Source organism: Neofelis nebulosa, chromosome 16 (assembly GCF_028018385.1).
Source record: "Neofelis nebulosa isolate mNeoNeb1 chromosome 16, mNeoNeb1.pri, whole genome shotgun sequence".
Taxonomy (NCBI): Eukaryota; Metazoa; Chordata; class Mammalia; order Carnivora; family Felidae; genus Neofelis; species Neofelis nebulosa.
In genome coordinates, this window is record NC_080797.1 from 64011739 (window position 1) to 64023849 (window position 12111).

At 55.6% G+C, this 12111-nt stretch overlaps 1 protein-coding gene across 2 annotated transcripts; it reads right to left on the reverse strand.

Moving 5' to 3' along the window:
* Positions 1–219: 219 nt before the first annotated feature.
* Positions 220–12022, reverse strand: SCARF1 (scavenger receptor class F member 1). 2 transcript variants are annotated; one of them, XM_058705266.1, is made up of 11 exons: positions 11558–12022; positions 11168–11229; positions 10816–10917; positions 9422–9947; positions 6987–7205; positions 6449–6577; positions 5536–5639; positions 4929–5049; positions 3482–3603; positions 3251–3397; positions 220–2341 (listed from the first exon to the last, which is right to left on the reverse strand). In XM_058705266.1, exons 1-11 carry the CDS (start codon positions 11773–11775, stop codon positions 1482–1484), a joined length of 2610 nt encoding a protein of 869 aa, XP_058561249.1. In that variant the 5' UTR covers positions 11776–12022; the 3' UTR covers positions 220–1481. The 2 variants fall into 2 exon arrangements, with proteins under 2 accessions (XP_058561249.1, XP_058561250.1); XM_058705267.1 differs by having other exon boundaries at positions 2096–2341; positions 3251–3360; positions 11558–12014.
* Between the last annotated feature and the right edge of the window lie 89 nt (positions 12023–12111).

The window sequence follows — 12111 nt, forward strand, 5'->3', positions numbered from 1 at the left end:
AGGCTCTGAGTTGTCAGCACAGAGCCCGACGAGGGGCCGGAACTCACAAGCCGTGAAATCACAACCTGAGCCAAAGTCGGACACTTAAGTGACTGAGCCACCCAGGCACCCCAGTACTCAATTGTTTAATGTTCTTACCCTATAACCCAGCAATTCTACCTGTAGGAATCTCTTCTACAGAAAAAACTTCCATGAGTGCAAAAAGAAATACGGACAAAGTTGTACACCGAATCATTTATTGTATCAAAACAATTAGAAATGACCCAACTTCCCATGGGTAGGGGATGGTTTAAATAACCTGTGTTAGTTCCACATGATGGAATCCCATGCAGCCATTTTTTAATAAAAAGAGGTAGCTTTATAATTACTGACATCAGAAGATATCCAGAGCATATTTAAGTAAAAAACCAAATTCTACAACGATATGTGCACAGGAAAACCTCTAAAAGGAAGGATCTAAGCTGTCTGCAAGATTCTCTGAGCTCTGGGATGGAAGAGGGAGCTGCTGTTTCTGTCCTGACTCGGTAATTCAAGTATGTGAGAAAAGAATTCAGAACCAAAAGGCATTCAATGACAAGTAAGTCTGGCCCCTCCCCTGTCCCTCAGACTCCTCTGGGGAAAGGGGGAATCTCCTTTCTACTCTATACATATCTGTAATGTTAGTACTTTTTTATTTTTAACAACATTGTTTTTTTATATTTTTTTTGTAAAAAAAAAATTAAATCTAGGGAGAAAAGTAAAAAGAATGTTCACTATAGAACATTTACAAATTATACAGAAGTTTATGACGGAGGAAAATAAATATCAGCCACTATCTCATCTCCCAGGAAAAAAATGCCACTTGATGCTGTTCCCCCGAATCTTTTTTATGCATATACAAAAAAAAAAAAAGAGTTTGCAAAACAATCACAAAACACACACAAAACAGAAGGATTCTAAACATGTATCGTGAAGGAAAAGGAAATGAAATTTATAAGAAGAAAACGTACTTTTTTACACTTAACAGGAAAGCATAAACAGTCTCCCATATTTCCCATATTAAATCTTCTTGCACAACATGATTTTTCATGGTTGTTTAGGAAAGTATCATAAGCAATCTTGCTTTAGCCAATCTTCTATCATTGAATATTTAGGTTGTTTCCCATTTCAGAAAAATGTTCTCCAAATGAAGAAAAGAATAGCCTTTGGGGGCAAACAGAGTCCAGGACAACAGAGAAAAAGTCCCCACGGTCATCTCTTTCCCCTTCCTGACCACACCCAATGGGGGTCGCTGCCCAGGCCTTCGAGACCACTCCCAGAGCACTGCCAGGGCCCAGAGCCAACTGGCCTCCAACTCTGACGTTTCCCCACGAAAGGGCAGAGGCTCTGGTATGTCTTTCCTGGCCCTGGGATCTTTTTCCAGCAAAACACAATCTGAGCCAGGGGCAGTTCGTATGCCTACCCTCCATCCATAGTCTTCCTTCTCCCCCAATTCAAGGTTCTCAGGGTGCTGGTGGCCCAGAGATGGGTGCAACATTCTCATACTGGGGCTCCTCCTGCCCCTCCTCATCAGACAGCTTCTGGGGATCCTGTTCCTGGGGGCCACCCTCAGGGGTCAGCTCCTGGGCCCTCCCCGAGTTCTTGGTGCCATCGCCTAGTCCCCTGGCCACTTCCTCTGGTCCAGTTCCCGCAGACTCTAAGGCCCTAGTGAGCTCATGGTTCGGGGCTAAGTTGGGGCTCTGACTGGCAGTGCTGGAGCCCAGCCCGGGGCTGTCCTTATTTCGACTCAGGGCCCGGCGTGGCGGCTTGGGGATGGCACTCTTGACCTTGGGCTCTGCCTGGCCTTTCTGGAAGCTACCAAAACGACGGAGAACAGACCGGACGGGGCCCTCAGATACCTGGGGTGTCCCTGCCAGCATGTAGATCGTGGTCACGGAGCCTGAGCCCTCTGAGACACTGCCTTCAATGGCTTCCACACGCTCAGCCACTGTCCGGCCACCAAGTGGGAGCCGGCGGCGGCCAATGGCTGGATCCCTGGGGCTGGCAGCACCAGGAAGGGTCTCATCCGTTTCTGCTTTCTCCGGGCCCGAGGACTCCTCAGCCTCCTGGCTTTCCGGACTCAGCGGGGCCCCACGGGAGACCCTCTTGGGCTTTCGGAGAGGACTGGAGAGCTCCCCTGAGCTTTGGCGACTCTGTGGTGCAAACTTGGTGCCTTCAGCAAAGGAGACTGATGGCCGCTTGGCCCGTGCTAGGCTGGAAGTGCGTGGGATAGGGAATGGTGTGGAGGCGTCCTCAGGGGGAGGGATGGGACCTCCAGCCAGGCTGGCCTCTGGAAACTCTCCGTGGGCCACAGTGGCCATCCCTGGCAGAGGAGACAGAAGAGCTTGGCCAAAACTGGGCTGGCCACCCCAATCCGTCCTGTTTACTCAGTTTAGCATCTGCTGGGGATCCTCATCAGTGGGGCAAGGAAGAGGGCGAGGGTACAGAGACAGGAGAAGAGCCTACTCCTTCTACACATTTTTCTCCCCACCCCTTCCCACTTTGAACTAATGCCACACTCTAACCAAGCTAACATTCTTTCAGTGCCACACAGTCATGTCCCTCTCACCTTGGACCTTCAAGTGCATTGTTCCGTCCTCCTGAAACACCATTCCCATCCCTCCTCAACTTGCACTTTGTTGACTCCTGACTCCTGAGTCTAGCAGGCTCAGTTCCTTTTTTTTTTTTTTTTTTTAATTTTTTTTTTCAACGTTTTTTATTTATTTTTGGGACAGAGAGAGACAGAGCATGAACGGGGGAGGGGCAGAGAGAGAGGGAGACACAGAATCGGAAACAGGCTCCAGGCTCTGAGCCATCAGCCTAGAGCCTGACGCGGGGCTCGAACTCACGGACCGCGAGATCGTGACCTAGCTGAAGTCGGACGCTTAACCGACTGCGCCACCCAGGCGCCCCAAGCAGGCTCAGTTCCAATATCACGAACACGGAGACATCTTCCCTGCCCCTAATCACCCCTGACATGGCTGGATTATGAGCCCCTACGTGTATGTCCCCCCATCAAAGCATGCATCACCCGGTCCTACACGTGTCTGATTCCTGCCCACCACACTAGAAGGTTGGTGAGGATGGGAATCCAAGTTGTTCTTTACTATGTCCCCCAGCCAGCAACAGTGACCTGCACTTGAATGGGCAGCTGATACACGTTTGCTGAAGGAATAAAGAAGTAGTGGGCAGGGCTGCTCGGGGCCAAGCGGGCTGTTGAGGGGTTGGTTACCTTCTTGGGGTGGCACGCAGTAGGCAGGGCCCTCGTCCTCCTCGCCAGACTCAGGATCAGAAGAGAAGGAGTCGTCCGAGGCCCAGCCGGCGGAGGGCGGCTCAATGAAGCTGTGATTGAAGGGGATCTCCGGGTCGTGGTGTGAGACTGCAGGGGGCTCTGGGTCAGGCACGGAGCTCCATGGAAGACCTTGTCCCATCCCAGCCCCTGACCTGCAGCACCCACACTCACCTGTCACCCAGGGAAGCTTGTGGCTGCTGAGGGAACCACAGGGTAGCGCCGAGCCCAGGCTAGTCAGCGCCCCCCAGACCTGCATCTTCACCCTGGACACGGCGGCTTCATCTTTCGCTGGCCTGAGGGGAAAGGAGGGCAGTCAGTGCACAAGACCACCAGTTGGGGCAGCGTGGGGGCAGGAGAGAACGATGCGAGAGAGGCAGGCCGACACAGCGACTGTCTACCTCGGCGGTGCCCTTTGACGACAGAGTAAAACCCAAACCATTGAGCCTGAGATTTGGGCCTGTCAGAGAGGGCAGCATAGCTCAAATAGAACTGGGTAGCAACTCTGGTTCTGGCTTCCCCCTCTCCGGGCCTCAGTTTCCTCATCTGTAAAGTGGGGACAACTCCTAGCTCTGAGACTCTTTTTCAGGACCCAGTATAGCTCCAGGCACCTGCTGAGGTTCCCCAAAATGCAGCTTTGTGTTATCATCTGGCTGAGTCCCCAGCTCAGTTATGTTTCTGGAAGTGGCACCACCTCCAGGAAGCCTGTCCTTGACCCCATCCCCAAGCTGCTTCATTGTTACCAACCCTCTGACGGCCTTTGTCATTCCCGGCCTGGCCTCCGGTGAGTGGCTTCTTCCCCACCCCCAGGGGAGGGGCTATTGGGTCTGCTCAACTGTGAATCCCCCATAGCACAGAGGAGGACGTGCTCAAGGCTCAGTGCACGAAGTAATAAGAGAGCACCAGACAGAGAATCCAGAACAACAGAGCAGGGGCTTTGTGCGTGCTAGTGACAGGCTGGGTCACCTTGGGCCTCCATGTCCTCCTCTGTGAATTGAGAACGCTAATCCTCCTGCCCCCACATTCCCTGCTTTAAACCTTGCTGCTGTGAGTCTCCAAGGGATTTTGTAAAGGAACAAAGCCCTGTGCAAGCAACATTCCCCTGCAGCAGGCCCCCGCAAGCCCAAATCCTTCCTATTATCTCCTTTTCTCAGGAAGCTACTCTGCTAAACCACTGCTCAGACTTCTGTTGAACTCTGCTTCTGTTGAACTTCTGTTTATCTCTGCTAAACCACTGCTCAGACTTCTGTACTCTCCTTCGAGGGTGGTGGAGGGTGTTGAGGCCTCTTCTCTTCCCCTCCTTGCCCAGAGCTGCCCTGCTGCTTCTGCCTTCCCCTCATTCCCCCTCTGGTCCCTAAACCCTCGGCCTCCTGCTGCAGGTTTGAGATTTGCCATCCTGGTGCCCAGCGCCCACTGCGCACACGCATGCAACTCAGACACTCGCAGGGAAGGCGGGCAGCCGACCTGGTGTCTCCAGGCCATGGCCACTGCCAACTACCTCATGCCCTCTAAATGCGCGACAAGACCAGCCCTTCCCCGCCGCTGAAAGGAAACCAGATGCTACCTTGCTCCCACCCTGTGGCCTGAGCTGGGGGTGGGGAAGGGGTGAGCCGGCATTCACCTGTCCTTGGGGTCCAACCGGGCGGCCCAGCAGCAGCAGGCACAGAAGGCGATGCCCAGGAGCAGCAGCAGCAGAGGCACAAGGATGCCCGCGATGAGGGCGGCATCCTGACCGTGAGGCCCTGGGGAGAGCGGGGGATGGCCGAAAGTTCAGGGCTTTCCTGTCTTCCACACATCGCATCTCATCTCCAGCTCTGAGTTGCCTCCCCCCCGGAATTTTCCACCTGTGGGTCCCTCCCCTTCTTCTGAGAGAGACAGGCTCTGCTCAGCCTGGAGGCCCTCTCCCCAAGGCAGCCTCTCTGCTACCCTGTCCCCTCTTCATGGCCCATGTTCCACAAGCTCTTGCTCTCAACTGTCACGCCTGATACACATCCCGGTGTCCAGACCTGCCTGCTCACGGATGTCAGCCCTGGATGTGAGCCTGGTGTCTCAGCAGGCAAGGGCCGTATCATATCTTCAGGGGTCTCCAGAGCATCCATACAGATTTCAGGTATAGGGAATGTCTCTGAAGTGAGCCCAGCCTCCCTGGCAAGTGATACGTCCCTGAAGGCATATAAAGGGCCCATTTTCCCTGGTCACTGCACCCCACACCCTCCTTTTCACCTTACCCAGCTGGCAGGCCCCAGAGACAGGGTGGCAGGATCCCTCTGGGCATTCACAGGGAATAGAGCAGTTGTTGCCATAGAAGCCAGATGGGCATGAAGTGTTGCAGCTATGGGGTGACAAGAGAAACAGGCTGAAGGCTTGGTGAGAAGGGATAGGGGTGGGCAGGGGACAGGGGAAGGTGGATTTCTGGGCACTGCTCCCCAACCCCTGTCATGCAGACTTCCCTGGAGGATGCCCAAGCAGACTCCTCCAACCTCTGAGGACATTCTAAGTACCCCTGGCCATGTCTGGGAGAATCCCCTAGCCCCTAAGCCCATCTTCCAGAGAGGCCACCCCACAAGCTGCCCCTTGGTCCCCAGCCCCCCAGGGTATACCCCAGAGTATAGGGCAAGATCCACCCCTCATGATGCTTGTCCCTAGCCCATCCAACACTAATGTGAAATAAGCAAGATGCCAACGGCATCCAGAGAAACGTCCTCAGGGTCTGGAGGTCTGAGTCCGGCCCTGCCCCAAACTCTCTGGGCCTTGGTCCTCTCTTCTATGAGATGAGGTCTCTTCCATTTGATACTACATTCTGTCCTAGAGGCGGAAAACCTGACATTGGAGACATTGACCTTGATTATGTTTCACCACATGAAGGCCTCACGGGAACAACAATGGAGTTGGGAGTCCCACCCCTAAATAACTTCCCCGGCCTAGTTCCACAGCCAGGTCTTTGAGATTAAGATTAGATCACTCTGACCCTTCTTCAGAAGGTGCAGACCTCACAACAGGAGGACAACTTCTTCATTAAGAGCTTGCTGGGTGGGTATCCAGGAGGCAGGCGGAGAAGCCCCGAGAAGGGAAGTTTAGGAAACAGATTGCACTGACGCCTGACCGAGGCCCGTGCCTCCCTGCCAGGGCCCCAGTTCTCACCTGGGTCCCCAGTAGCCAACGTCGCAGACACATTCCCCAGTCACAGCATCACAGGCCCCCTGAACACAGGTGGGGCAGGTAGAGGTGCAGCCTTCCCCAAAGGTCCCGAGCGGGCAGGGGTCTTCACATCTGGGGTGAGGCGAGACTCGGAAGAGGAGGGCAGGGCAGGTCTGGCAGGGCAGACCACCCCCCCCCCAAAAAAAAGGTGCTACCCGTCTTCCCCCATGCTTCTGGACTCAGGGCCCCAACTGTCTATGCCTCAGCAATGAAGCTCAGGTGTTAACAGGGCCTTGAACCTGGGGCCAAATCCCATAGGTGACAAGATTACAGATCCCTGGAGGGGGAAGAGAGCAGGATACCTGAGCGGTGAGGGAGCTGGAAGAGAAGCCTGCCCGGGGCCTCATCAGCACCCCTCTCTCTTCCGTCAGTCTTGGCCAGGAGACAGGCCCCCAGTGGGGGAGGGGCCAGCTATCCCAGGGCTGGAATGAGGACCCTGAAGGAGGGGGGCCCCCCACCCTGAGCAGGCTGGCCCCCTCACCTGGGCCCCAGCCACCCAGGGTCACAGCGCTGACAGTGCCCAGTGTCTGCCTGACAGGCCTCCCCAAGCCGGCAGTGGGGGCACTGCTTCCGGCAGCTCTCGCCAAAGGTGCCGGGTGGGCAGGGCTGGTGGCACTGGGTTCCATTCCAGCCCGGCTCGCAGGAGTCACAGCTGCCTGTATCTGCAGAGCATGGCTTGTTCTGCTTGCAGTGGCCGCAGCTGGGAAGAGAAGGAGTCATGGGAGCACTGAGGAGCCCATGGATGGAATGCCCACCCAGGCCTCCAGGGACACTGGAGAGCATCCAGGACACTCAGGCAGGTCTCAGCTTCAGTTTCCCCACGTTGTACAACAAAAAGGCCGGACAGATGATCTCCGTAGGATTCCAGCCCTCTCCTTCCAACTTCCCATTCCAGGACCCATCCTTCCCAGGGTCCCAGGATTAGCCCAGGCAGAGCAGCCAAGATACCTTGGCCAACCTTCTCCCTCCTATCTTTTCTCCTCTCTTCCTCCTACCCGCGCCATGTCTGAGGTCTGGTATGAATGTGACTCTTCTATCTCATAACATAAAGATCCATAAAAATTAAAACATGTCTGTTTTCATCACTATAATTTCAAGTTTATCTTATGTTTGAAAAAAAATGCTGGGGCACCTGGGTGGCTCAGGGAGTTAAGTCTCGGACTCTTGATCTCGGCTCAGGTCATGATCTCACAGTTTGTGAGTTCGAGCCCCCCATCGGGGTCTGGGCTGACAGTGCAGAGCCTGCTTGGGAATCTCTCTCCCCTCTCTCTCTGCCCCTATTCCTCTCTCTCTCTCTCTCTCTCAAAATAAATAACTTAATAAATATATTAAAAAATGCTTTCCCCAGTTTTTTTGGAGATATAACTGACAGTATACAACTTAAAAAAAAATTTTTGTTGGGGCGCCTGGGTGGCGCAGTCGGTTAAGCGTCCGACTTCAGCCAGGTCACGATCTCACGGTCCGTGAGTTCGAGCCCCGCGTCAGGCTCTGGGCTGATGGCTCGGAGCCTGGAGCCTGTTTCCGATTCTGTGTCTCCCTCTCTCTCTGTCCCTCCCCCGTTCATGCTCTGTCTCTCTCTGTCCCAAAAAATAAAATAAACGTTGAAAAAAAAATTAAAAAAAAATTTTTTTGTTAATGTTTATTTATTTTTGAGACAGAGAGAGACAGAGCATGAACGGGGGAGGGTCAGAGAGAGGGAGACACAGGACCTGAAATAGGCTCCAGGTTCTGAGCTGTCAGCACAAAGCCCGACGCGGGGCTCGAACTCACGGACCGCGAGATCACGACCTGAGACCAAGTCGGACACTTAACCGACTGAGCCACCCAGGCGCCCCAACGGTATACAACTTTAAAGTGCACAGCATAATGACTTGACTTACATACAATGTGAAATGATTACCACAGTAGGTTTAGTTAATATCCCTCATCTCATATAGGTACAAAAAAGGGAAAACAATGGCTTTTTTCTTTGTGATGCAAACTCTTAGGATCTACTCTCTTAGCAACTTTTCCAACAAGGTTTACCTTATTCTAATTTCTTATTGATTCTTAACAGTTTCTTGACAAGGTTCCCCCCAGATAATTATTTGGAGTCATATGCTTGGATCAGACTCATTTGTTCATAAAATCAACTTAGCAGACCAGCATCAAAAAAAGAAAAAAACATTACAGTATATATACACATATGTGTGTATCTATACACACATATATGTATCTATACACACATATGTAATATATATTATATATATGAAGCAAAGATAAGTATATGTTGTTAAGCTTTTACCACAGGGGGGTGTGAATGAGATAGGGGGGATGTAACACGCATTTCTTTTTGTTGTTGTTTTGCTCATTTTATTTGTTTTTAAGTAAGCGCCATCCCCAGCGCCCAACATGGGGCTTGAACTCACAACCTCCAGATCAAGAGCCAAATGCTCTACCTACGAGCCGGCCAGGCACTCCTAAAACCCATTTCTTATTGTGGGTGGGGCCGCCCAAAGTTTGAAAGCCACGAGGTCTAAAAGGGACCCTGCACTCATTTCGTCACGTGGTTCGTCTTTTCTCTGCTTCTAAGTAGAGCTTGCTGGTACTCCTATTGTCCGTTTAACAGTAACCGGACGTAGGGTGGGCGAGGCCGGACCTAGGGGCGTCGGGGGTCTTTTTCCCCCTTTCATCCCGTCCCTGTATGTTTTTGCCGAGGGCACCGCGCGACGCTCCCCCTGCGCCCCCGCCCCTGCCGGGCCCATCCCCTTTCTCTCCCGTTCCCTTCAGCTCCTTCGCCCGCCCTCCCCGCGCTCTGTCCGCACCCCCACCGCCGGCGGCCCGTCCCTCTGCCCGGCTCCTGCGTGAGCCGCGTCAGCACCCGCCCCCCGCACGCCCGCCCCGCAGCCTAGCCGCAGCCCCGCGGCCCCCGCTCACCTGTCGCGGCAGTGCGGCCCGTAGCTGCCGGCGGGGCAGGGCAGCTCGCAGCGCGCGCCGCGGAAGCCGGGCGGGCAGGCGCACAGGCCGGAGACGGCGTTGCAGCGGCCGCGCACGCACTCGCACTCATACCGGCACTCGGGACCCCACCGGCCCGGCCGGCAGACGCAGCGGCCGGTCTCCTGCGCGCACGGCGAGCCGTGGCAGGCGCAGCGGAAGCTGCAGCGGCGGCCCCACCAGCCCGGCTCGCAGCGGCAGGAGCCGTTGGTCTGATCGCAGCGCGCCACCGCCGGGTTGCACTGGCACGGACGGCGGCAAGTGGGTGACCACCAGCCGGGCTCGCAGCGGCACGCGCCCGTCGCGGCGTCGCAACGCCCGTGGGGGCTGCAGTCGCACTGGAACTCGCAACGGCTGCCCCAGCGTTCCGCCTGGCAGTGGCACACGCCCGTGGCCGGCTCGCACTGGCCGTGCGGGTGGCAGGCGCAGGTCTCACGGCAATCTGGGCCCCAGTACTGACTCGGGCAGCCTGCAGGAGTCGGGTGGGGAACATAAAGGGGTCAGTGGGCTCAGGGCCAGGCACGGATCTCCGCCCCGCGCGCCCTTCCACAAGGAAGAGAGGCGCCAGGCCCACCCTCCAAGAGCCGGAGACAGACCCTTGAACATCTGGCAGCCTAACCTCCTGGGGCACAGCTCACTTCCTGCCTCAGACTCACGAACTACAGAAAGCCTTTGGAGTGGCCCAGACTCCCACTTCATACTCCAGAACACACTTAAAGTTCCTGAGTGGGAAAGGTTTGCCCAGAGTCACAGCAGTAGGATTTCATTCACGTCCCTTCCTCTCTCTCATGCCCATCCCCCCTCCCTCCACCCCCACCCCACTAGAGATGACAGAGCGTCCCAGTGTCCACCCCTGCCTGGATACTGACCATGAGGGTCACAAGAGAAGCCACATTTCCCCCCTTGCGTCTCCTCTCAGCCCTGATTCCTGGTGGCTGCTCTCTGGCCATCCTGCCCACCAGGACAGGGCAGAGCCCTGCCGGATATCTCGTTCCACCCTCCACACATGTATAAAGTGCACACGAGGGAGACGGAGAACGTGTCCATTTTGTGATCAACAGGGATAACCACCATCTTTTTTGAGAAGTTGTGGATGGTGAAGGGCCCAGAACTGAAAGTGTGGGTAGGGCTTTGTGGATATGGGTAAAAACCAGATGACTCAGGGCATCTTCCAGGAATGCGTCACTTCCTGACTGTGGGCCTCAATTTCCTCAGTGAGGCTTGGAGGGATTCTGGCTCTGCCGTTTTAAGATCACATTTCTACCCGCTTTGCCTCCCCGCTCCCCTCCCTGGTTCTGCCTGGCAACTTCACCCTCCAGATGAAACTCAGGACTCACGGGAGTTGCACTGGGCCCCAAAGAATCCAGGTTTGCATCGACAGAGGCCTGGTTTCACGCACACTTCATCTTCCCGGCAAGCATCCAGCCCCTCACAGATGGCTGAAAAACACCCCACCCAGGTGGGAAGGACGGTGGCATGGCACCACCAGGGGACACTCTGCCCCTCTCACTGGCTCCCAGCGCCCTGCCCCGTCAAGAGCCATTCCCTCAGGGCAGGGGGGGGTGTCAGGATGGACCCTAGCTCTAGGGCTCAGAAGGGGAAATAGGAGGCCCCAGGAGGGGAGGCAGGAAGGGTCACTGGACTATGTTCTCCTTTCTTCTCAGGTGGGGATCCGTTCTGGCTACTCACGGATAGTGCATTCTTGGTCTTTCTGCCTCCAGCCTGGGCAGCACTGGAGCTCAGCAGAGGGGCTGTGGGGCAGAGAGGGGTCAGCCGGGGGACAGACAGACTGGCTCCGCGGGTGGATCACTGTCTCTGGCTGAGACGTGGGAGGCTGCCTCAGCCCCATCAGGCAGGCCTAGCCAAGAGTCACAGCCACAGTGTCCCCAATTCCTTCCCTTTCCTTCCCTGGCCTTCCCACCTTCTGTCTTGACTACCCACCACCTTCTAGGCTGTCCCCAAGCCCCCCTCCCTTCAGCCCATGACCTCTTCCCTCATGTCCTCCTTCCCTGCAATGCCGCAATACCAGTTCAGGCACCCCCCCGCCCCCGCCCCCATCAGATTCCTACAAAGACCCACCTGCCGGCCATGCAGACATGCCGCCCGTTGGGGTCCAGGTTGGACCCCTGGGTCCCCTGTGTCCAGAGCAGCAACAGTGAGACCAGCAGCCTCGGCCCCATGGCGGCCAGTCCAGCGGGAGGGCTTGGGTTAGTCTGGCCCCCACGGCTCCCAACCCCCTCCCTGCTTCCTTCCAAGGCCTTTCCTGAGGAAACCAGTGCCGAGAGGCGGGCTGCCATGAGGCACCTCCCTGAGAGGGCGGGCGGGTGGGTGCTGGGAAGACCAGACGCCAGAGAAATGAAAAGGAAAGCCGAGGGCAAAGGCTGAGTCGGGGCTTTAAGGGGCTGGTCTCAGTGTGGAGGGGGCAGGAAGGTGAAGCTGCAAATCCCAGGGTACTGGGGACAGGCGAGGGTGTGGGGTGCGAGTGGGACCCACATCTTTCCATTAGGTCATGCTACCCAACTGAGGCCCTAGCTGGGAGACTCCTCCCCACCCACTAACAACCAACAAGACCCTGTGAGGAAACCTCAGCCTGCCTTTGGTCCTGGCAGAGTCAGGCGGGGGCAGACCAGTCA

Coding starts and splice junctions, on each gene's coding strand:
- SCARF1 (XM_058705266.1), bottom strand. CDS start 11,775: ATGGCAGCCCGCCTCTCGGCACTGGTTTCCTCAGGAAAGGCCTTGGAA. Junction 11,230..11,557: donor CATGTCTGCATGGCCGGCAG/GTGGGTCTTTGT, acceptor TCTGCCCCACAG/CCCCTCTGCTGAGCTCCAGT. Junction 5,050..5,535: donor CTCTGGGGCCTGCCAGCTGG/GTAAGGTGAAAA, acceptor CGCTCTCCCCAG/GGCCTCACGGTCAGGATGCC.